The 25,286-nt window shown below is 39.1% G+C and overlaps 1 protein-coding gene and 1 non-coding gene across 15 annotated transcripts in view; one reads left to right on the top strand and one right to left on the bottom strand.

The window, feature by feature from the left end:
• F8 (coagulation factor VIII) overlaps nt 1-25,286 on the top strand; it is a 123,423-nt gene that overhangs the window by 83,116 nt on the left and 15,021 nt on the right. For 6 of the 14 annotated variants that reach the window (XM_034649653.1, XM_034649652.1, XM_034649656.1 and 3 more), the window contains 8 exons: nt 7,870-8,023; nt 9,803-10,015; nt 10,306-10,534; nt 10,748-10,930; nt 12,114-12,230; nt 12,765-12,836; nt 14,305-14,390; nt 19,056-19,211. In XM_034649653.1, the coding sequence (XP_034505544.1) occupies nt 7,870-8,023; nt 9,803-10,015; nt 10,306-10,534; nt 10,748-10,930; nt 12,114-12,230; nt 12,765-12,836; nt 14,305-14,390; nt 19,056-19,211 (1,210 nt within the window). Of the gene's footprint in view, nt 1-7,869; nt 8,024-9,802; nt 10,016-10,305; nt 10,535-10,747; nt 10,931-12,113; nt 12,231-12,764; nt 12,837-14,304; nt 14,391-19,055; nt 19,212-19,490; nt 20,870-20,891; nt 22,679-22,753; nt 22,773-25,286 lie in introns of those variants that run through there. The other 8 variants (XM_034649655.1, XM_034649657.1, XM_034649661.1 and 5 more) reach the window with 8 other exon arrangements.
• On the bottom strand, nt 20,809-20,915 carry LOC117797591. The gene has a single exon (XR_004622590.1). It is a non-coding gene; the product is annotated as a U6 spliceosomal RNA (small nuclear RNA).

Here is a 25,286-nt window from a genome sequence, read left to right as displayed (position 1 = left end):
TTTTTTTTTTTTTTTTTTTTTTTTTTTTTTTTTTTTTTTTTTTTTTTTTTTTTTTTTTTTTTTTTTTTTAAAAAAAAAAAAAAAAAAAGAACACAAAGATACAGGGTACAAAACAAAATGAAAAAACTAAATAAATAAGAAGCCACAGAAACAATAGAGAGCCAAAACAAACTCAGAGACTTAAGATCTAGGAATCATATACAGTTATTAAAACACTTATGCATCATGTAGAAAGAATTGGTGAACTAGTAGGTAAGTAAAATGAAATAGTATGGAATGCAGCATGCGGAGATTTTTTTTAATGGACAATACAAGAAATAATAAGACTATGGCCAACTGTATTTTCCAAAAATGGATGTCCCAATATGTTCTGTCCGATATGCTCTTGCACAATATGACCTTGCCATTCTTCCATTCAAGAGGTAAAATGTAATCCCCCTCCTCTTGATCTGGCCTGGCATTAGGACTCATTTGTGACCAACAGAATGTAACAGAAATTTGTGACCTGTAGATGTGGTGGAAGTGATGCTGGTTCAGAAAATACCATGTAGCTTACATCTAGTTGAAGCCAGCCACTATATAAGAAATCTGATTACCCTGGTGCTGTCGTGCTGGAAATGTCACGTGTAGGCCTTCTGGTCAAGAGTCCCAGCGAGTCTAGCTTTCCATTATTCTTCCTCAAGGCATCAGGCACGTGATTGAAGCCATTTTGGACCCTCCAGATAAGCCCAGATACCAGGTGAATACCACTGAGTGACTACATTTGACACCGTGAGAAGCAAAACTATTACCTAGTGAAGCACTGCTGGAATTCTGACTTAACAGAATTGACAAGTATAATAAAATGTGTGTGTCAAATACTTCTGTGGCTAACAAGGTCATCAAGTCTGCTCAAAAAGTTAGATGGATATAATCCCTAAGTCTTAATCAATCTCAGAACTATCTCAATTGACCATTTAAGTTTAATAGTAAAAGACTGGTTGATGATAACAATGTATCCTAAATCCTTCAGAAGAGGAGAATGTTTTGTGGGCCATTTGTTACTTTGTGTGTCACAGTCTTAAGCTATTTATTTTAAAAAATCATTACTTCTTAATGGAAACAACTTGACTGAAGATTATCCCAGAGGATGTGAACTTGAAAAACATTTGGGTTAGTTTCTGTCTTTTCCAGAATTTTAGATTGCCCAGTCCTTATAAGTGCTTGCCTTCAAACCAATAGAGCATTTTGACAAATTAATTTTAGCAATACTATCCCGGTGTGGAAGAACATGTACATTTACAACATATATGGACACACACAAACACAAAGATCTCACAGCTTTTCTGTTTACTAATATTAATGGAGAGGACATTTAAGATTAATTTCCAAATACCACCCTCTGTCCCTTTTTCTTCCTTCTGATGAGATACTTCTCCGTAAAGTTTTCATGTCAAAGAATGCCTCTCGGGTCCTAGAGAAGATGGAAATAGTATACACAAACAATGAATCATGGAACACTACATAAAAAGCTAATGATGTACTGTATGGTGACTAACATATCATAATAATAAAAAAAAGAAAAGAAAAAGAAAGAAAATTTACATAACAGAGGCTCCTGGGTGGCTCAGTTTGTTAAGCATCTGTCTGCTGCTCCCCCTGCTTGTGCTCTTTCTCTCTCTCTCTGCCAAATAAACAAATAAAATCTTTTTTTAAAAAAAAAAGAAAGAAAATTTACATCACAAAGGCACAGACTAAGTGCAGGATAATTCTGTTTCCAGTGTCCTGATCCTTTCAAGCATTTTGAGAGGAATCAGCAGAGGTTTGGAGGATTGGCAAAAAGGGCGAAAGAACTCTGAACTTCTAGAACCATACCTTTGACCCTGCAGAGATTTGCAAGACAAAAACAGTTGTCTCCAATTCCCCCAAAGAACTGGGTTGTAGGTTTTGCTTTGCCACATTGCTAAGTATGTGCAATTTATGGTACTATAGTTCTTATACTTAAAACAAGTAGGTGTGCCGGAAGTTGGCTTGCTCAACTCTTTGGATACAAAGGATTCCATTTGTTTAGCTAAGCCTTTGAGTTTCTCAGAGCCGAACTAATACCTAAGCTCTTTGGCTCTGAGATACTTTCTTTGTGACAGCCTTTACCTCACGTGCACTACAGTAACTGTGGAAACAAAACCGTGGGCACCAGCAGTACCCAGCAAACTAGGCACTGGGGACAGGATTAAACTAGTAGGCCTGAAAGAATGGAGACTATAGACTGATTCCAAACAAATATAGAATTGCAGCTGCCACCGACAGTTCCCAACACGAAATATGGGGAATAATTCCAAACAGATGGGGAGTTGCAAACTAAACCATCAGGGACAAAACCAAAGACTGTGGTTTCAATGTTACTGCAGACTGGCCAATAAAAGACCCTGTGGACTAAACCAGCAGACTCCATTAATAGAGACAGCAGATTAGAACTGAGTAAAGGACTAAACCAGCAAAAGACTGCAGACTGGAAATGGGGAAGGGATTCCAGCGTGGAATTGTGGACTGAACCAAGGGCTGAAGACTGGCTCTTCCTTAGAGTCTCCTGTCAGTCTAGACTGACCCATTAACCCTAGACTGGAAAGCCAATTAGACCAGGAACTTGAAAACAAAAAGAGCAGAAATCAACTGAGGAACTCACCAATGACCCTTGGAAACCACAAGAAAGACAGTGAACTCAAAGGGTTTATGGGGTGCCACACCTGTGTTTCTTGTTGCTTCTGAATGCCATCAGAGGTTCATTTTGGATCCCATTGCTGCCACCAAATCTGTTAAAAAAATTCAACCAGATCAGTTTATTAAGTGATTATGAATCAGGCAGCACCCCATCTAACAAGTAGAGAGAGGCTCTGAGTTGTACAAAAGAGAAGTGGTACAAAATGGGTTTTTCTAGGCAGGAGGGTGGGGCAAGAAGGTTATTAGCACAAGAAAAGGGTCATTTCAGCCCAGGACAGGTTCTATTTGGAGAGAAGGGAACAGCAGATGACCTCACTAGTGCTGATCTGGAAATTTCAGATTGACTGTTAAAAGTTCACGTTCCTGGGTTTGGTTGAGACTGTGAGTCTTGGTTTGCCGTGGCGGGGGGGGGGGATGACTCCAATTTGGGCTTTTTTAAAACAAAACAAAATACAACTAGATGCTGTTTCTGAGGTACGGATCTAAAACGTAAGAGTATAAAAGGCTGAAAGTAAACCGACGGGAAATGGCATGCCTTGAAACTATTAACCACAAGAAAGGTAGAGAATAGGTCATGGCAGGCCAACACTCCTGCTGCAACAACTATAAAACGAGGTAAACTTTAAAAATCCATATGTTACAAATCTTTGGAGAGCTGTGGAACAATAAGAATTAGATGAACTAAAATTTAAGTGGAGAGGACCACCTAGTCGCAGCGATGATCATTGGTTGTTTCCTTTCTTGGTGGGCTTTGCTGAAATGCCTTAAGGGCTGAGGGAGCGAAGACTTTCTAAGTTCTCAGTCAAAAGTCTAGGAGGGCCACGACTGAGAAACAGGGATAATTGTAAATATTTTACAGAAAATAGAGAAAAGATTGACAATACTTGATGTGGGACCATGAGTGAATGGTCAAGAAAGAATTCTTGAGATACTTTCAGTGTAAAAAGGTGAATTTTTTATAGCATGGGGACAGAACCCGTGGGCAGAAAGAGCTGCACTTGTGCTCTGTGAAGCTGGTGGTTAATACATGCTTCGGCTTACGGGGGCAGGGATGTGCATGAAGTATTAGATCATAAGTGTCTTCTTCAAATTCCTACTTGTACAACTACTGTCACAAGATTTCTCCAGTGCTTATCATTCAGCTCCGTATGAACTATTGGAGAGATGTACAGCAGTCATAAGACCTTTTAAGAATGTAGCAACCAGCACACGTTTGATCTTTATCAGAACTATGCAGGCTATAGGTCAGCTTTCTGGGCTAGAGGTGAACATTTTTCTGCTTCTTTTTTTTTCTTTTTTTAAATCATTATGTTTTATTAATTAAAATATATTACGTTCACACACAGACTAAGTTATACATTTCAAATCCACTCTATCATCCTTTTTGGAAATATAGAATACAAGCATTAAAAAGCATGAGAGACTATGGACTATGAGAAACAAACTGAGGGTTTCAGAGGGGAGGGGGTGGGGGAATGGGATAGACCGGTGATGGGTAGTAAGGAGGACATGTATTGCATGGTGCACTGGGTGTTACACGCAACTAATGAATCATTGAACTTTACATCGGAAACCGGGGATGTACTGTATGGTGACTAACATAATATAATAAAAAATCATTTAAAAAATAAATAAATAAAATAAAAATAAATAAATAATAAAAATTCAAAAAAATAAAAAAATTTAAAAAAAAGCATTTGTGTGCTGATATCATGATGTGGGAGTAGTGATTTCCATTATTTTCTTCTTTTTAAAATTTTTATTATGTTATGTTATTCACCATACAGTACATCATTACTTTTTGCTGTAGCATTCCATGATTCATTGTTTGCATATAACATCCAGTGACCCATGCAATACGTGCCCTTCTTAATATCCATCACTGGGCTAGCCCAATCTCCCACTCCCCTCTCCTCTGAAACCCTCAGTTTCTTTCCCAGAGTCCATAGTCTCTCGTGGTTCATTCCCCCTTTTGCTTACCCCCCCTTCATTCTTCCCTTTCTTCTCCTACCGATCTTCCTAGTTCTCATGTACCATAGATGAGAGAAACCATATGATAATTGTCTTTCTCTGCTTGACTTATTTCACTTAGCATTATCTCCTCCAGACCCATCCATGTAACATTTTTCTGCTTCTGTCCCTCATCATACTGAGAAGAAGATGGAGAATTACAATTGGAAATTGGAATCTATTTTTAAAAACTCAAATTGTCATTTTGGAAAATACAACATCTAAAATTAAAAATTCATTGGATGAGTATAATTTCAGGCTAAACATAGAAAAGACAGGATTAGGGTCAAGCAAATATATCCAAACTGAAGCATAGGAAGGAAAAAAATGAAAAGAACAGAATAGAGTATAAGAGACAGGTGAAAGAAACACTCTCAGATGATACAGCATAAGTATAATTGGAATCCTTGGAGGGGAGCATGTAGAAAATGGGACAGGAAAAAAATTGAATGTCTAGAAATTTTCCAAAACTGATGAACCCTGTCAAGTCACAGATTCAATAAGCTATAAGTATACCGAAAGTATATTAAATACAAAGAAAATTGCACATAGGCAAATAATCAAACTTAAGAAAACTAAAGATGAAGAGAAAATATTAAAACCAGAGGGAAAAATATACATGACCTCCATAAGAACAAGATTGATAGCCGACTTTTCAATCAAGCTACTAAAACAACACTGTCCAATAGAACTTTCTGTGATGATGGGTATGTTCTAGATCTTCACTATAATGGTAACTACTAGTCATATGTGGCCATGGAGTACTTGAAATGTAGCTAGTGTGATTGAAGAATTGAATTTTAATTGTATTAAGTTTAATTAGTTTAAATAGTCACACATAGCTGATCGCTGCCTTATTTGACAGCACAATACTGGAAGGTAACAGAATGATATCTTTAAAATGAAAAATATTGAAAGAAAAATGCTAACCTGGAATTCTAAACCCAGAGAAAACATTTCAAAATGAAGTTGAAATAAAGGTGTTTTTAGAAAAGCAAAAGCTGAGAGGCTTTGACAAAATAGACTGGTGCTAAAAAGTGCTGGGACATTTTAACATCCATATGGAAAAACATTAAATTGGATACCTAACTTAGACCATACAAAAAACCCACTCACACTGGGCTGTAAGTCTAAATGTAAGCATAAAACTAGAAATCTCTTAGAAAGAAAAAATAAGAGACTATCTTAATTTTTTATGCTCATCAGAATATTAAAAAAAAGAATGAGAAGATTATCCACAGAATGTGAGATATTTGCAGTGCAAAAACCCAACAAGGAGTCATATCAAGACTGTATAGAGTACTCCTTTGAATCAATAAGAAAAAGAGATTATGCAATAGAAAAATTGGCAAACAACAACAACAACAACATCAACTTGGATAAACATTCCAAAAACAGGAAATTCAGATAGCTAGTACTCACAAGAAAAGATGCTCAGCCTCATTATTAATCAGGGAAATGTGAAATAAAACCACAGAAACACTGCTGTGCAACCACTAGAATGGCCAGAAATGTAAAAACACAGTATCAAGTGCCTGTAAAGATTTGGAGTAAATGGAACTCTCATACATTGCTGACAAAACTGGAAGATGGTACAGCCACTTCGGAAACCAGCATGGTAGTAGCTACCAAAGCTGAACATATATGTATAATCAGCAATCCCACTCCTAGATGTGTGCCCCAAAGAAATGCATATATACGATCACTAAAGATGTGTATAAGAAAGTTCATAGGGGGAAAAAAAGGAGATTCATAGCAGGAGCAGGACTATGTTTAAACACCAAAAATTAGAAATGACTCAAATGTTCATAATTTTGGTATATTCTCACAATGGAATGCAAACTATAGCTGCACATGACTGTAGATGAATCTCAGAACCATAATGCTGAGTGAAAGAAACCAGAAACAAAAGAACATATGTAATATGGTTCCATTTACATAATTCAGGAACAGGCAAAACTAAACTGTTTTTTAGGGAAGTGTACATAGTGGTAAAATTATGAAGAAAAGCAAAGAAATAATTATCATAAACATCACAATGGGGTTACCTGTAGTGGGGAGGAAGAATGTCATTGGACTGTGGTTACGTTTTTATACCAAAAGCATTTACGTTTTATGTACTTTATTGTATAATTTTAGCTCACAATTTTAACAGATTTTTTAAAAGATTTTGTTTATTATTTATTTGACAGAGAGAGAGAGAGAGATAGCAAGAGAGAGTACAAGCAGGGACAGTGTCAGGGAGAGGGAGAAGCAGGCTCCCCATGAGCAAGGAGCCCAGGACCCCGGGATCATGACCTGAGCTGAAGGCAGATGCTTAATCGACTGAGCCACCCAGGCGCCCCTTAACAGATTTTTTAACTTTTTTAAAGTTTGTTTATTTGTTTGTTTATTTATGTAATCTCTACACCCAATGTAGGACTTGAACTTATAACCCTGAGATCAAGAGGCACAGGCTGTACTGACTGAGCCAGCCAAGATTTTTTTTAAGTAAAGAAAAGAAGTCCAAGGAGTGAGCCCTGGGGCTGTCTTATATTTAGAGTATGTTTCTAAGTCCTACATACATTTAACATTCAACAAATATTTTTTGACTACCTACTGTGTGCCAGGCACTTGTTCCAGCTGCTGGGAATACAGCAGTGGACAAAACAGACAAAACCTCTGCTTTCATGGAACTTACATACTAGTGAAGCCTGAGAGAAAGTATGTTAGGAAGATGGAGTGGTTAACTATACAAAATGTGCTTAGTTGTCCAATAAGATGAGGACATAACAAAATTGATTATCAACTTTAATAAGCTACTCACATGACTTGGATAGTGTCTGGATATGGATGATCTCCATCTAGATCTCTTTTGTGAGTTCTCAACCTCTGGATTTGCCGATTTAATTTACATGGATGTCCCATGTGTTTAAAACTGTATACCCCCACCTACTTTTCCTCCAGGGTTGCCCATTTCAGTGAATTGCATCACCATCCATCCATTTGCCCAAATCAGAAACCTGGAAGTTATCTTTAATCCTTCTTTTCCCTTCTCTGCTCCAATTCATCATCAGTTCTATGACAAGTGTCTCAAATACAGGGAGGGCAAGAATGTGAGGTGTTTCTTCCTACCTGGTCCATGAAGATACTGCTTTTCCTCTGCTGTTTTTTTCCCCCCAGGGCTCAAGGTGGAGATGTCCCTCAGTTCAAGAAAGTGGTTTTCCAGGAATTTACTGATGGATCCTTTACTCAGCCCTTATACCGTGGAGAACTAAATGAACACTTGGGACTCTTGGGGCCATATATAAGAGCAGAAGTTGAAGACAATATCATGGTGAGTTGAGGACAATGAAGTTATAAGACAATTAATCCTATATGTATATTTTTGTTTCTGATTATAAAAATAATGTATTCTCACTTTCAAAGAATTTTAAAGTATAGAAAATAAAGAAGTTGAAAAATAATCCCATAACTACCATTTTGGTGTATGTTCTCTTTGTCCTATGTATTCTTTATGTGTTCAAAATTATACAATGTGTAATTTTACCTCTTCTTATTTTTAAAGATTTATTTATTTATATTAGAGAGAAAGAAAGAGAGAGCAAGACTGGGAGGGGCAGGGGGAGAGGGATAGAGAATCCCACAACCCCAAGATCACAACCTGAGCCGAAACCAATTGTCAGAGGCTTAACCGACTGAGCCACCGAGGCACCCCCTACCGCTTCTTGTTTGATGAAATAACATATTGTAAATATTTCTTATGTCATTGGAAAGACTTTCTAAATATCTTTTTTAAATGATGACATGATAGTCTATTATGTGTATTTATGGTTTACTTAGCCATTTACTTTGAACAACCTTTTATTTTTTTTTATTTTTTTTTTTTTTTAGATTTTATTTATTTATTTGACAGAGATAGAGACAGCCAGCGAGAGAGGGAACACAAGCAGGGGGAGTGGGAGAGGAAGAAGCAGGCTCATAGCAGAGGAGCCTGATGTGGGGCTCGATCCCATAACGCCAGGATCACGCCCTGAGCCGAAGGCAGACGCTTAACCGCTGTGCCACCCAGGCGCCCCTTGAACAACCTTTTAAATAGTTTGTTATGTTTTCACTAGTTCAATAATGCTGCAATCACAACCCTTTTCCTAGGACAAAATTTCAGAAGTGCAATGTACATGAACATTTTAAGACTTTCTCCAATGAGTTATCTGTTAATGTCCTTTGCACATTTTACCTTTTTGGAGGGAGTACTTTTCTTATCAATTCATATTACCTTATGTACTATATCTTTTTCCAAGTTTGTCACCTTTTAGTTGTATTTATACTGGTTTTTGAAATAAAACAGGTTTGAATTATTGGTAGTAACCCATGAATCTTTATCACACATAGCTTTTATGTTTATAAAAATCCTTCCCTATACAAAGATTTTTTTTCTTAAAATCACTTAACACTTTCTTTAATTTTTTTTTTTTTAGTTTATTTGCTTAACATTTAACCTTTTAATCCATAAGTAATTCCTGTAGACTAGAAGTTATTTTGGTGCATTGTGTGAGCCAAAAATGAAAGCAGTTTTATTCTTTTCCAAAAATAGTCATCCATTGGCCCAATTGATTATTTACGTTAAGGATATAGAAGGATCTAAAATTATGGGATTGTGAGCAATTCTTTTTCTGTTTCGATTCTTATTTTAGCTTACATATGTCCTATGAAAGGTATAATTTTTTGAAATCTGAAGTCTTTATAAAGATCATACACATTCGTCCTGGAATTTGTCCTAAGAACCATATGTATTAATTCTTGGGCTTATGGTCTCTTAAAACCCCTGGGGTGATATTTTCCCTTTTACTTTGAAATTGCTTTTAAGTATTTAGGAATTTTCTCTTTTGCAACTTTGAGTTCATACTTTAAAGATTTTAGAGTTCAAAAATTCCTCAGTTTCCTCCGTAGATAGATTCTTAGGTTTGGGTCCTGACAACACCCGTCCTCTGTACCACTTCCTTTGGGTATTAAGAACTTGGATAAACCCCAAAATAGGCATTACTATTAGGGATGTAAACCCTAAGCTAAGGACTTTATATGATCCTAAAACATGATGCTCGAATTTTCTCTGCAGGTGACTTTCAAAAACCAAGCCTCTCGTCCTTACTCCTTCTATTCTAGCCTTATTTCTTATGAGGAAGATCAGAGGCAAGGAGCAGAACCTAGAAGAAAGTTTGTCAACCCTAATGAAACAAAAATTTACTTTTGGACAGTGCAACATCATATGGCACCCACTAAAGATGAGTTTGACTGCAAAGCCTGGGCTTATTTTTCTGATGTTGATCTGGTAAGCAGGTGTACATTGCACTGGCCACTTGCTGGTTTGAAAGAAGTGGACTTTGTGTTATCTGCGAAGAAGTTTACTACTTATCGTAAGCTTCATGGGAAGCTTTCAGTAGGGGAGGTGCCATCAGATTTGTGTTTGGAAACTATCATTCTGGAATCTACTAAAGAGGATGAATTGTACTATGGGAAGATAAGGAGTGGGTTGGAGCAGCATAAAAGTTGATAAGAAATCTACACTGGTTCATAGGTGAGGGAGCTCATACTCAATAGGATTGATGTCTTCTCTCTCAGGAGAAAGATGTGCACTCAGGCTTGATTGGACCCCTTCTGATCTGCCGCAGTAACACACTGAACCCTGCTCATGGGAGACAAGTGACAGTGCAGGAATTTGCTCTGTTTTTCACTATTTTTGATGAGACTAAGAGCTGGTACTTCACTGAAAACCTGGAAAGGAACTGCAGAGCTCCTTGCAATATCCAGAAGGAGGATCCCAGTCTTCAAGAAAATTACCGCTTCCATGGTAATATATCCCACAGCCAATTAATTATTACTCAGTGTGGAATGCAGCGTGCAGTACAACAAAGGAGCCTGGAGCCTGAGGCTTGGACAGTGTATGAATTGAGAGTATATGTATGGGAGTGGAATCCTCATAGGAATCAATATTTTTTACTGGAACAGAGGGAAAGAAACTTCTGTAATAGATTTCAACAGCCTTTTCTGTGTTCTCCTCCAGCAATCAATGGCTATGTGATGGATACACTACCTGGCTTAGTAATGGCTCAGGATCAAAAGATTCGATGGTATCTGCTCAGCATGGGCAGCAATGAAAACATCCATTCTATTCATTTCAGTGGACATGTGTTCACTGTACGGAAAAAAGAGGAATATAAAATGGCAGTCTACAACCTCTATCCAGGTATGAGCTAATTCATGCTCTTTTTTCTACCTACTGTACTTATTGAGTGCTTTAAATGGTCTAGCAATCCATGAACAAAGCAGACAAACTCCCTGATCTCAGGTAACTTACTTTTTCAGCTAACTTTACCCTACAGAGACATAATAAATAAATTAGCCAATAAACATGATAATTTCAGATACAGATAATGTGCTATAAAGGAAATAGAACAGAATAAATGCATAATTAATGTTGCGGCACTTGCCTGGGAAAAATGGACTTTTCCCCCATCTCAAATCCCACTTGGCACTAGTAGTTCTCCAGAGTGATTTATGTCTGTAACCAGTATATTGATTAAGCAGTACTCACAATGTTGATCAAAACACAGCTTTAGTTTAGCCCTCCACTGTCCCTTTAAAACCAGTTTAATAGTGGGAGCAGACTTCCCCTGTTTCTGTGTAAAAATTCCAATAAGTTCAGTGACTTTTTGGCTCGCTCTTAAGTAATAAACAGTCCTGGAGACACTTTACATCGCAAATATAGTTCAGATCCAGAGTCGCAATGTCCACTTCAAGATGTCTACATTTACTTCCTTTGTGGTGGAGTCCTCTTTTCCCCTACCTCATGTTTATTGTGTGTCCCCACCAACCCCTCCTGGCTGCTGCTTTGAACTCCAGCATGGAAATGGTAAAGGTTAAATGATAGGACAGTTTTTATCTACTTACAACTGGCGCCTTTATTCTAGGTGGTCACTTGTGACTCACTCCTCAGCCCCTCAGTATTGCCCTCTAGCTTCTTGCTTCTGGGGTTACTTTAGCCCTCACAGCAGCCCTAGTAGGTGACATCCACAAGGACCTCACCCTGACTTCCCTCTCCCAGGGAGCTCACATCTGGTCAATGGGAAAAAAAAAACCACGTTTGGCTCTGAAAAACCCTGAGAGTGCAGTGGCTTTCTCCTGCCTCCCCCACCAAAGCATGCCACCACCCTGTCTCTCCCATTTCCCAGGGGTGGGGGCTATCAGAACTCCATCCCCAGTACCTCCCAACTGGGGGGGTCACATAGCAAGCACTTTGGCTTTGAGGGGTCCAGGAGTGGTAGAACTGACTTAGGTAGATTTCCTTTGATGTTCTACATAACCAGTGCATCTTGTGCTCATTTTTTTAGTAAAAAGAAATAATTTTTGTTCCTTTTGTTTTCGATAAGGTGTTTTTGAGACCGTGGAAATGCTACCATCCAAAGTTGGAATCTGGCGGATAGAATGCCTTATTGGGGAGCACCTGCAGGCTGGGATGAGCACTCTGTTTCTGGTGTACAGCAAGAGTAAGTAGCCTATTTCTATACAGCTTTCCTCCTTCCTCGGATGGTTGCTTTTGTCAAGAAATAAATACAAGCTCACAGTCATTACCAAATCTACAATGAATATTGCTGGTAGAAATCATTACAGTCCTCAGAGAAGGGCAGATATATTTGAAGCTTTGATCACTTTGAACGTGAAGCTCTAAATATTTAACAAACTGGTGCTAAAACATAACTTCATTCTCACGATGTCATGAAGCTCCAAGATCTCCAAGAGCAAAATCGAAAACTGAATTTTGGTTCAATTACCAAAGATAACTTAAAATATGGCTTGGAAGAGTTCGAGATCTAACCCTAAACAAGTAAGACAATCAGTGGTTTACTTAGTTCCTCAGCTGCAGAATGTGAATGGTTCTAGCACCTACCTGTTAGAGTGAATTAAATGACATGGATAGTACAATAAAATATTCAGTACAGTTCTCAGCACATAGTAAACAATAAAACATATTGACCGTTTGTGAAGCTGCTAGTTGTCATGCCTCTCTCCTTTGATTTCAGAGTGTCAGACTCCACTGGGAATGGCTTCTGGGCACATTAGAGATTTTCAGATTACAGCTTCAGGACAATATGGTAAATACCATTATTTTGTCTCCAAGAACTGGGCTGATTATATCTTCTTTATTTCTGTTGGAGAGATTTGGATGACCCATCCATCTCCCTGCTTCTATTATTCTACTCCGTAAGTGCCTCTTAAATCCATTTTCTCTTCTCTGATTCCTACTGTTGAAGCTACTATCACTTCTCATTACCACCTCCTTAAATGTCCTACCAGCATTCCCTAGTGCTCCCCTTGAGTCCATTGTCTTCAATGTGGCAAGAAGCTATACTTTTCTATGAGCAGTGATAGTAAAGCTTGGATAGGATCTATAGACAGCTCTCAAATATTGTTTTAGAGCAACAGTGAGCAAACTATGGCCTACAGGCCAAATCCAGCCCACTGCCTGTTTTTATATAGCCTTCAAACTAAGAATTATTTTTCTAGTTTTAAATGATTGGGGAAAAAAGAAGAAGAATGTCTGATGACACGTGAAAATTATGTGAAATTCAAATTTCAGTGTCTGTAAATAAAATCTTGTATTGACACATACACTTACAGTTCTCTGTGGCTGCTTTTGCTCTACAACAACAGTTAAGTAGCTGAAACCAGATGATCTGCGAAGCCTAAATTATTTACTCTCTGGCCATTTACAGAAAAACGTTTGTCAACCCCTGTGTTAGAGGGAACAAAATGCCCTTTGAAAACAAGGCCTGATGGGACGCCTGGGTGGCTCAGTTGGTGAAGCATCTGCCTTCGGCTCAGGTCATGATCCCAGGGTCCTGGGATCGAGCCCCACACGGGCCCTGCTCTGCGGGGAGTCTGCTTCTCCCCCCTGCCCCTCATCCCGCTAATGCTCTCTCTCTCTTGCTCTCAAATAAATAAAAAAAAATCTTTTAAAAAGGAAAGGAAAACAGGGCTTGAGAGTTATATACTAAAATAGTATTGTTTTTCTCTAGGCAAAAGGATGATTTTTTTAACTTTCATTTTTACTTATGTTTTATTTTTCATTTTCTAACTTTTCTACAAGGAACATACATTGTGTAATGAGGAAATAATGATAGCATTGTGTAGTACTGGTAACACATTCCAGTGTCACCAAATTAGAGGTACTAACAATAAACAAAATTATTAAGTTTAGAAAATAAAATATTACAGTCCTTTTGCCTTTATCTTCTCCACAGCTAGGCTCAGGCTTTCTCAAGAGAGAAATTTTAGGGGCACATGGGTGACCCAGTCTGTTAACTGACTCTTGATTTCGGCTCAGGTCATGACCTCAGGGTCCTGGGATGGAGCACCTGTGAGTCAGGCTCTGTGTTCAGCAGGGAGTCTGCTTGTCCCTCTCCCTCTTCCCCTCCCCCAGCCCCACCCCCCTATTCATGTGCCCCCCACCAAAATAAATAAATAAATAAAATCTTAAAAGAAGAGAGAGAGCAATTTTATTCCTAAGTGTCTAGGACCAACACAGCTGAATCTAATCTCTCTCCCCTTTCTTGGGCAAAGGACAGTGGGCCCCAAAGCTGGCCAGACTTCATTATTCCGGATCAATCAATGCCTGGAGCACCAAGGATCCCTTTTCCTGGATCAAGGTTAGAAAGTGCATCACATTCAATCGCATCATGTATTCCTCTTACAAGCTCAAAACAAGTCATTTTTATCAAACTCCAGGTAACCGACAGGGAAAGAACTGAAGAATAGAGTGGCTTCTGATTTGTACAAAAACAGTCAACAGTGAAGACTCGGGAATAGAATTGAGTATGCTGATTTGTTTGTTAGTCCAATCTGGTAAACTGACTTGGAGCCAGTGACTGAAACAGTGTCTTTAGGGTTACTCAATTTCTTTTTAAATGACTAAATCTTTCAAATTTTCTCACTTTCCCATTTCCTCTACAGCAGCACTGTCCAATAGAAATATAATTCAAACCACAAATGCAAAACACACGTGTAATTTTATATTTCCTGGAAGCCACATTTAAAAAGAAACATGTAAAATTCATTTTAATAATATATTATATTTCATCCAACATATCCAAAGATTTTATCAAGTGAACATTGGGTCAGTCAGGGCTATGACCCTATCAAGGGTATACACACAGGGCTACATGAGAGCTGAGGGCAATGCAGAAGTGCCGGCTCAGCGTCTCGGCCTAACCACGGCAGTCGGTTCCCTCTAGAGCCCAAAGATGCCTCCTACCTCTGGTACTTACAGCCCAGAGAGGGTACTGCAGACACATTTTACCACCTCCTTTCCCCACGTCCGTCGACTTTTCATTGTGCATCAGCTTTATTTCCTCTTCTGAGCTGACCAAAGACATCCCCCTACATATTTTCCTCCTTCGCAAAGTTGCATCTACTCCTCTGTTTTTTCTTGAGGTTAAAATAATAAATAGGGATCAGGGAAAGATAAACCAGCCTACCAGTAGGCAGAAGCAAAGAGCACATCTGTCAGTGTCCCGTCAGCTCATCTTATTTGGTTTGTTTTGTAGGCATTGCCAGTTATGACTCAATTTGAACTGACTGTTCACGAATTCCGATGTAGTGTTTCTTTGTGAAGCTGTCAAACCACATTTTCTGATCTTGTATTTACGTGGTTTTCACTTTCAACCTTCCATGTATCCCTGGGTAGCAGACACTGTCATCTATTTGGGTGCCCTGCGGCTGTTGTTGCACTTAGTTATTTATTGTGATAGCATTTTCATTTCCATTTGGGGAATTATGTCTCCTTCACTGGCTACAACCTAATGAGACTAGTAAATAGAGTGCCTTTTCCATGCCTACCCAAAGAACCTGAGTGATAGACCCTGTGAAGTTTCCACTTAACTAGATTTGGCCCATTGTTTCAGCTTGTCAAGCTTCTGTCTCCCAAAGAATTTCTTAGTTTTCCCAGTTTCACATTATTTACTGCTTGATCAGTAAATGTTTTTATACTTTAGTAAATTCATGATCCAACTATTGAAGTATACAAGGCTTCCTAACTGTGTGCTTTAAATAAGTCCAAGCTATCAAATCCTTACCACACTGTTATTATCATCCTCATTTCAGATAAGAAAGCTGAAGCAAAGAAAAGTAACTTGCCCCAAGTCAGACAGCCAGTAAGTGGTTGAGCCAAAATTCAAACTGTGATAGTTGGGCTCCAGAGGCCTAATTTGTAATCATTATACTATACCGTTTCTAGAATGGTCCCTTTAGGTTGATAATCTTCTGTTAACTGCCACACTTTGCTTATGATAATTGAACCAGTTATAAATCCACCTAATTGTATTATCACCCAATCTATATTAAATCACCTCAGCCTCAAGTGAAGCCCAGGTATACATTTTCTTGATCTGGTAACTTTATAAAATACCCCCAGAGAAATAAAGAATTATGTTGACTTCCAAAAAAAAGAGAAAGAAACGGTTCTAGGGAGCCAGGGAGGGAATCAAAGATGTCTAGCTGCAATGTTTGTATTTGTACACTGAGTGACTCATTACTGCTTTGCTTACTTCCTTGTAGAGAGATGTGTCTTGTTGTCACAGTCAAATAGATGGCTGGATACACAGGTGAAAGTGTTGACTCTGTAATTGCCAAGTTTCTCCAAGATTCCGATTATAATATAGACAAGGCACAATAAGAAGATGAAGTAAATAAGATTGGCAGTTTGCCAAGAATTTTTCAGTTACAGAATGTAGGTGGAAAAGGTGGCTGGCAAGACTTCATTAAAATTTCTAGAAAGTGCAATAGTGGTCCAAAAAAGATCTCTCATATACTACATGAAGAACTAGAACAAGTCAATTCAACAAAAGTCACAATTTTTGCACCTGGTACTTTTGGTTGTTTATGCCATAATACCAAGAGGAAAAATGAAGTTTCTTCACTTGGGAGTATCGTGTAATCTGAGCCAAGATAGTACTGTAGCTTCTGAAGCTCGTGCCACTCTTTGTCCTGTTACCCTGCTGCTTTTACTTCTGTACTGACCACTACTTGATGCTGTATATAAATAAAAACATATATATGATATGTAGTCTGTTTCTCCAAGTCAAATATAAGTTCCATTAGGGCAGGGCTTTTTTTTCTTCTTCTTCATTGCTCTATTCCCAGTACCTAGAGCAGTGCTTAGCGCATAACAAATACTAAAAATATATTCTTTGGATGGATGGATGGAACTTACTGAAGGAGACGGTCATTAAGCTCAAGTGTTATTACCAATCCAATCTGAGTGTACCAGGCATCTGTGACAAGTTAAGTTTGACTTGCTTGTGGGGGCAGTAACTGATGCCAAAATTCCTGTAGTAGATACTGCCTTGTAATGCTTGCGTGGTCCATGCTCTCTTTAAGAACCAATCATTCTAGGGGGGATGGGGAAAAAAATTCCTTACCACTCTACCATTATTCTCTCATTCATTCCAAAACATTTGCTATGCATCAGTATTATACCGGAGGCCATGTTAAATACTGGGGCTAGAGAAAATATAAAAGCTAACATTTATTACGTGTTTAGTATGTGTCAGGCACTGAACTCAGCACATTACATGTATTAACTCTTTAATCCTTCTGGTAAACCTTTGCTATAAACACCATTATTATCTCCACTTTACAGATAAAGAAATTGAGGCACAGAGAGGTTAGGTAACTCAAACAGGTTCACTGCCTTAAGAATCTCAGTGTAACAAGGAAGGCAGACAAGGAAAGAAAGCTCTATACTGTAGTACAATAATATGCTCTAATGAAGTTAATACAAAGTGAAGAAGCAGCACAGAGAAAGCACTAAATTGGGATGAATCAGGAAAGGAGAAATGGTTTCTGAACTAACACCTGAAGGGGGGACAGCGGTTTATTTTTCTTAAATATGCAATCATTTTACTTTACTCATTTTCCTTGTTATAACGTGTACAGGCTTTATGAGTGACTCCACTAGGTTTAGAGAGGAAGCACAGATTTCTTATACACACACACACTCTCTCTCTCTCTCTCTCTTTCTCTTTCTCTCTCTCAGGCTAATGACCCAACTTCAAGGATTTACTCTTTTCCAATATTCAGATTAAAGAGATTTGGGTTGGGATGAGAGGAGTCTATAAGGATTTGGGCAGGGTCATTTTTTCTCCTTTTTCATAAGCCCTGGAGGGTTATCTTCTCCCAAGATATGGCTCAGCTGTGAACATTTGGAACAACAGAATTTGGCAACTGATGTGTCAGAATTGACAACTATGAAAAATGTTTTTAAGCGATATTTGAATTGCCATGTGATCCTAACATAGCAAATAACACAGGAAATGTAAAAATGCATTTTCTGACATTTATGGCTATTAAACTTTGAGTTTAATAACAAAATGATTATAATTGATTGTGATTATCTTTGTCTTTAGAGGTTTTTAAGATCAGAGAAAAATCTTAACCTATTTGAGAAGAATATTCCTTTTAAAGACAATGAAATAAATTCTCCAAGCTCCTACCAGCTACAATTCTCATCTTCAGATGTCTTTTCTTAGGGGTATTTCTCTCTGTTTTAGGGTGAAGAGTTGAAACAACTGAGTTAGGCATTGTTCTATCAGTATAAGTTCTAGACATTCCAGGAAACCTAGTTTAATTTCCTAAAGAAAAAAAATTCATTATTTTAAATGAGTGTGTGGGGGGAAACAGCAGTGAGCTTTCTCTCAGATCCCACCCAGATTTGCTGGATTGGAAATTAAGAGAATGGGATCCAGCACTCTGTGTTTTCACAAGCCCTGCACAAGCCCTTGGTAAGGTTACCAAGTTTGAGAACCACTGAGCTAAACTGTTTCAAGCTTTGTAGAATTGTTCAGTAAGTATGGTGGGGCCAAGTTCTAATGGACTGGAATGAGGAGGAGCCTCTATTTCTACTGTGATTATTGTAAGTTGTCAGAGAATTGGTCCATTATAAGATACTTGGCAAGGAGAACCCTCACTGGGACAGCAGTTGACAGTGCTGAGAGTGATGTTGGGAGGGGTACTGGCCTGGGGAGAGTGGAGAAAATTGGCTTTGACGAGGCCGAGGTTGAGGCATGGGCAGAGCACTAGGTTTTGTGGGTCCATATGTGCAGCGCATTGATTTGAAAATGGTCTGGTTTGTCGGAAAGTAGCCTGGGAGCGCAATAAGCACCTTCCCTTTTTGTTCCCATCATTTATATCACCGTTTCCCACACATCCAGGGTACTACTGAGCATATCTGTATTGATATAGATCCTTCTTAAGCCAGTAATTAATTTCAGAAGGTGGTACATACATTTAAAATAAAGTGTTGTTTTCATTGGTAGGTGGATCTGTTGGCACCGATGATTATTCACAGCATCATGACCCAGGGTGCCCGTCAGAAGTTCTCCAGCCTCTACATCTCCCAGTTTATCGTCATGTACAGTCTTGATGGAAAGAAGTGGCAGAGTTATCGAGGGAATTCCACTGGGACCTTAATGGTATGTAATTAGTTCTTTCAAGACAACGCATAAATCTTTTAAAGAGCTTTTGACAAAAATTTCAGATATGGGGCAAACACTCCTAGCTTCTACAAACTTAATTCCAAAAAAGAGTTTTCAACTTATGGGCAAAGGAGTGATTATGGACCTACGTATAAAAAGTAGTACCATCAAAGATCTCATAGATAATAAAAATGAAGAGATGTTCTGTTGACAGAAATATGTGATTAGGATTGAGTGGATTGATAACATTATGAGTTTGCTTATTGATATTTTCAGTTCGAGAAGATAGCAGGGCATTCAATTCGAATGTCCAGCAGGCAAGAGATTAAAGACGAGTTTAGGGGGGCGAAACCATGAATGGACATGAAGATTTCTGTCTTCCACATAAAGGGATGGGTGAAACCTTGGGAAGTGATCACAAGACCCTAAATTAAACAGGCTTGAAACCTTAGTATCATGGTCTACTCTTCCCTTATTTTCGTGCCTTTTGATGAATTGGTCCACAAATCCAGCAATTCTTTCTTTGTAATTCCCCTCACATCTCTTCTGTTTCATTTATACTGCTGTTACTATTGCCTGAGGCCCCATCACCTCACTCTTCATCTATTATGCTACATTCCTAACTAGCCGTCTCCTGTTTCTAGCCTCTTCTCTAATAAAAGCTGCACATCATTTTTGGGATAATCATTTTATCAGCCCCCTGCTAAAACCTTTTAGTGTCTCCCTCTTCTCTTCAGAATAAAGTTCAGAGTCCTCAAATGGTCCTGGGCAAGATAACACGTGTTTTCCCCTTTAGATCCATGGTCCTGCTTCTCTACCCTGCTTCTTGTTCTGTGAGCCTGTCCTATGTGGAATACATCAACAGGCTACCTTATCTTCTAGCTTTTGGGAGCACTGGCAAGAGAGCAGAGGAAGGAAGGAGAGTAAGATCAAAACATTTATTCTTGGAGCACCTGGCTGGCTTAGTTGGTAGAGCATGTAACTCTTGATCTCGGGGCTGAGCTCAAGCCTCACATTGGGCATTGAGTTTACTTAAAAGTATACATATATAAAGAAAGATATTTATTCTCCTGGTGCCCTCCTTGTAGAGGATTTGGCTGTATCTCTCTCTCCACTGAAGGTGACTGCTCCTTTCAGAGTGGCTTTCTCTCCCTGGTCCAGTCACTATCACTGAGCACCACACCACCCCAAAACTTAATGTCATAAAAACAACCATTCTGTTTTGTTCATGGATTCCATGAGTCAGGACTTTTAGCACAGTAGAAATGGTTGACTGGGCTCTGTAATATCTAGGGCCTCATCTGAGAAGATTTGACAGCTGGAAGCTGGAATAATCTGGAAGCATCTTCAATTGCATGTCTGGTAGTTGGTGCTGTCTAACCTAGCTAGGACAGCATCTGGGGTTGTTGACTGAAGCAACTCTCTATGGCCTTTCCATGAGATCTGAGCTTCTCACAGCATGACAGTTTCACACATCCACCCAGATTCAAGGGAAAGGGACACAGACCCCACTTCTCAGTGGAAGGAATGCAAGGAAGTTGTGGTCATTTTTATAAACCACTATAAGAATCTACATAATTTTCTCCTTTTTTTTTTAAATATGGAACGCTTCACAAATTTGTGTGTCATCCTTGCACAGGGGCCATGCTAATCTTCTCTGTATCATTCCAATTTTAGTATATGTGCTGCCAAAGCGAGCACCGGAATTTCTCCTTTAGGATTCTGCTCCCGCTCCTCCTTCCACCAGGCCTAGGGATGGCTATACCCTGCCCCCACCTGCCTACCTAGTACCTTTATTAAACTTTTCTCAAATTATTATAATTTGAGTGTTCCTTGTTTCTTGTTCAGACTCTGTCTTATACGGTAATTAATGGCAGAATTAGCCCTAAGAAACATACCCTCAAAATGGAATTCTAGGATACGGTTGCTAATATATTCAAGGAATTCAAGTATGGTTTCCTTGCTTGGGGAGAAGATTGGATGTTGGGTAATCCATGATATGTGGTGGTATCACAATTTCTCAGATTATTACCAGTGATACTATGGGATGAGTTACAGGTGTTGAGAAAGACATTGGGAGACTCAATTGACAGGGGCATTCAGTCACTATAGCAAGAACTGTAGCATCAGCTGATTGTAGAGTGACCTGTCAACCTTTTATGGCCCTTCTTTTTATGGCATACATGGGGAAAATAAATTGCATGTTATGAATATACACGAGAACACCCATGAACATACGTGGAGAATCAGGACACATCCGTGGAGCTCTGGAGGAGTCTTCTGTACCCTCTGCTTGTAGACAGCTACTTAGACTTAAGACCGAGCCTAATGGCTGAGCATATGAATTACAGACTTGCAGTGACAATTAAATGGTCCACTCCATCAGGTCTATTATGCTAAGGTAAGGGTACCGGTGGAAAGAAGGGAAAGAAGTGGAACTCTGAGACCTGGGATGGGTACATTTACGCAGACATGGATGAGGCTGAGAACTGCCAAGCTTCAAGTCCCCCTGAATCTCCTTGCCTGAGGACGCAATCTTTCCCCAGTCTCTGAGGCAGTCATCTTTTCTCTGCATAAGTCTTTCAGTGACTACACCTGGAATAGTTGCCTCACGAGCCAGTGTCTAGTCTCCTTAGGGCCCCTGTTTGGCCACTATAAAAGACAGATGAGTCATGGGGAAATGACAGATAGCACAAATGTAGTCAGGCGGTGATAACAAAAATTTTGCAGTTCCAGATGTGGTATCTTCTCTGGAACAAATTAACACAGCCCTAGGCACCTGATATGGATGGAACAGCTGGCCTAGAAAATGCTTTTTCCTTCATTCCCATTGATAAGCAAAATCAGAATAGATTTGCATTTGCAAGGTGAGAACAAGAGTATTCACTTTACTATTCACGTCTCAGGACAATGCCAACTCCCTTGTTCTTTGTTGTAATATAGACCCAAAGAACTCCAAACATCTTGACATCCCACGGAATACCATACTGGTCCACTACATTGATAACATTATGCTGGCAGGATCTGGTAAACAGGAAATAGCAGTCACCCTAAATGCTTTTGTGATTAATATGCATAAACACACACACACACACAGAGACACGTATATAGACATATATATATAAAACAAGGAAGCCTATCTTTTCTTGACTTTACTATGAATGGATCCCATATTTCACTCTTTAATGTTCACTGTTAGTTTCAAACACTTTTTATCACATTTACAAAGTTTCTTTCTACTTCTGTATTATTTAGAATGGCTGCAGAATTTAATCAAATGATTTTCAGCATCTTTGGTATGATCACTAATTGCTGTGAATGTATACATTCGAGTTCTAGCTCCCTGCGTATGCCATAGAGCCATACTACATACATACATACATATTTCTCTCTTTTTTTCCCTTTACCAGAGTGAGTGTTTGTCTATTCTATTGGATTTTCAAAGAATCAACTCTTTGTCTTAAAAGCAAACGTAGATCTGAAGTTGTTTGTTTTTTAAATTTCTTTTTTTTTTAAGATTTTATTTATTTATTTGACAGAGAGAGACAGCCAGCGAGAGAGGGAACACAAGCAGGGGGAGTGGGAGAGGAAGAAGCAGGCTCCCAGCGGAGAAGCCTGATGTGGGGCTCGATCCCAGAACGCTGGGATCACACCCTGAGCCGGAGGCAGACACTTAACAACTGTGCCACCCAGGTGCCCCTAAATTTCTTTTTTTGAGGGAGAAAGAGAGTGAGCGTGAGCCCAAAGGAGAGGGAGAGAGAGAGAGTCTAAAGCGCACTCTGCACTGAGTGCTGAGTGCAGAGCGCTGACCAGGTCTCAGGCCTATGACCCCGAGATCATGACCTGAGCCGAAACCAAGAGTCAGGTGCTTAACCGACTGAGCCACCCAGGTGCCCCTGAAGTTGTTTTCTGATTTATTAATTTCTGTTCAAAACTTTAAAAATTCTCTTTTACTTTCTTTTGGTTTTATTTTTTGTTTCCTAGAACTTGGAGTCGAATGACTAGTTTATTTATTTTCAGTCTTTCTCATTCAATATGATAATAGAGTTATTAACTACTCTCATGAAGGTCATTCATTTAACAAACAGCTACTGAGTAACTACTATGTTCTATGTTCTAGTAAAGGGATGAGTAAGCTAGAGTCCATCCATGGATTTGTACTACCACCTGCTTTTGTATGGACTGTGAGCTAAGAATGGTTTTTAGAGGTTTAAAGTTGCAAAACAGAGATTATGCCATAGAGATAACTTGTGGCCTGAAAAGACTAAAATATTTCCATCTGGCCCTTTAAGAAAAAGTTTGGGGACTGCTGGTCTAGTCTAATGGCAGTAGAGATGCCCAGGCAGTTACCATTAACTGGAACCCTTCCATCCTAGAGTTTGCCTAAAGTGGAGATTTCAGTCTTAGTCATCGTCCTCCAGTATAGTGATTCTCAAACGTTTTTATATCTTTGTTTCGTTCACATACAAACTATTTTTCATCAGCAATATTTCTCATCACAGATGTCCCACGTAAAGAGGGACAGGGGAACCTATAAGGGCCACTGCTTCACTGCCACTATTCTCAATAGTCTATAATAATGTAAATATTAATTTTGATTTATCAATGAACATTTCAGGGATGTGGCTCTTTCTGGTTTTCAGGTTAAAAAGAAAACTATTTTTAATGTCCTTTAAAAATATTTATTTTTGGTCATGTTAGAAATCAGTGTTGTTTTGACGTTAAGTTGATAATTATCAAGTGATTTTTTCAAAGTCTGTGAAAATCACTGAAATCTGGCATTGGCCCAGCTATCTATGCTATGAAGTTTCTGAGGGAGATCTATAAATGAGCCAATGGCAAATGAAAAACAACCTTCATGTTTTCTACGATTATTCTGGTACACCCAGCGCCAGGCTTTCTGGTAATCCCTCCCCGACTACGTCCTCAATGCAATGACTTTAGACCAGAGGCCTAAGGAGGCTTTTCCTTAAGCCCAAATGCAAATACTGTCACAGACACATATCGTAACTCCTGACCATTCTTTTTGTAATGATGTGGTTTGAAGTGCGGTTTGGTAGCCAGTGGCCAAGAAAGCATTCTTAAGACTTTTTTGGTGCAAAAAAGGGTGTTTTTGTTGTAGCACAGGGGCAGGACCCGTGAGCAGAAAGAGCTGCACTGAGGTTGTGAGGAATGACTAATTATATAAGATTTTGTATCCTATGGAGGGGAAGGTGATGTTAGGGTCCCAGGAAATTGAGTCTATAGGTCTCTGGAGGTCTGGCTATTGATAAGACTGCTTTTTTTATTTTAAATATTTTATGTATTTATTTGAGAGGGGGAGAGAGAGAGAGAGAGAGCACACAAGTGGGGGGGGGGCAGCAGGCAGAGGGAGAGGGAGAGGGAGAGGGAGAAGCAGGCTCGCCGCCAAACAGAGAGCCTGACGTGGGGCTCGATCCCACATGACCTGAGCCAAAGGCAGATGCTTAACTGACTGAGCCACCCAGGCGCCCCAAGATTACTTTTTTTCTTATAAGTCATTAAGACAGTTGCAAAACTGATGGGAGAATCATGTTCTGCATGACTGTGATCTCTATCAGTTAACCATCTGTTTTTCCTCTTCCTTTGCTCTTGGGCAGCCAGGAATGCCTGAAGAATGTCCCACCTTTCCCACCTAGTGGGAGGGGGGAAGTGGATGCAGGGTATCAGCTTGTGCTATACCCTCAGGATGACTTTTGCTCCCTCATGGATAAGACAGTAAGGCAGCTGGCCAGGCCTGTAGCCCAGGTTGAGAGCAGTACACTAAGAAAAGCAAAACCACAAAGGACGATGTACCCTAACCACTTTCCTTTTTTAATTCCAGTATAATTAACATACAGTGTTACATTAGTTTCAGGTGTACAATTAATGTACAGTGTAATATTAGTTTCAGGTGTACAATATAGTGACTCAACAACTCTATACATTATTCAGGGCTCATCACGATACGGGCACTCTTAATCCCCATCACCGACTTCACCCACCCCTACACCTACCTCCCTTCTGGTTACCATCAGTTTGTTTTCTATATTTAAGAGTATGGTTTTTTGTTTG

The sequence above is a fragment of the Ailuropoda melanoleuca genome, chromosome X, assembly GCF_002007445.2.
Source record: "Ailuropoda melanoleuca isolate Jingjing chromosome X, ASM200744v2, whole genome shotgun sequence".
NCBI classification, from domain to species: domain Eukaryota; kingdom Metazoa; phylum Chordata; class Mammalia; order Carnivora; family Ursidae; genus Ailuropoda; species Ailuropoda melanoleuca.
This window is presented reverse-complemented; position numbering and strand designations above follow the sequence as displayed.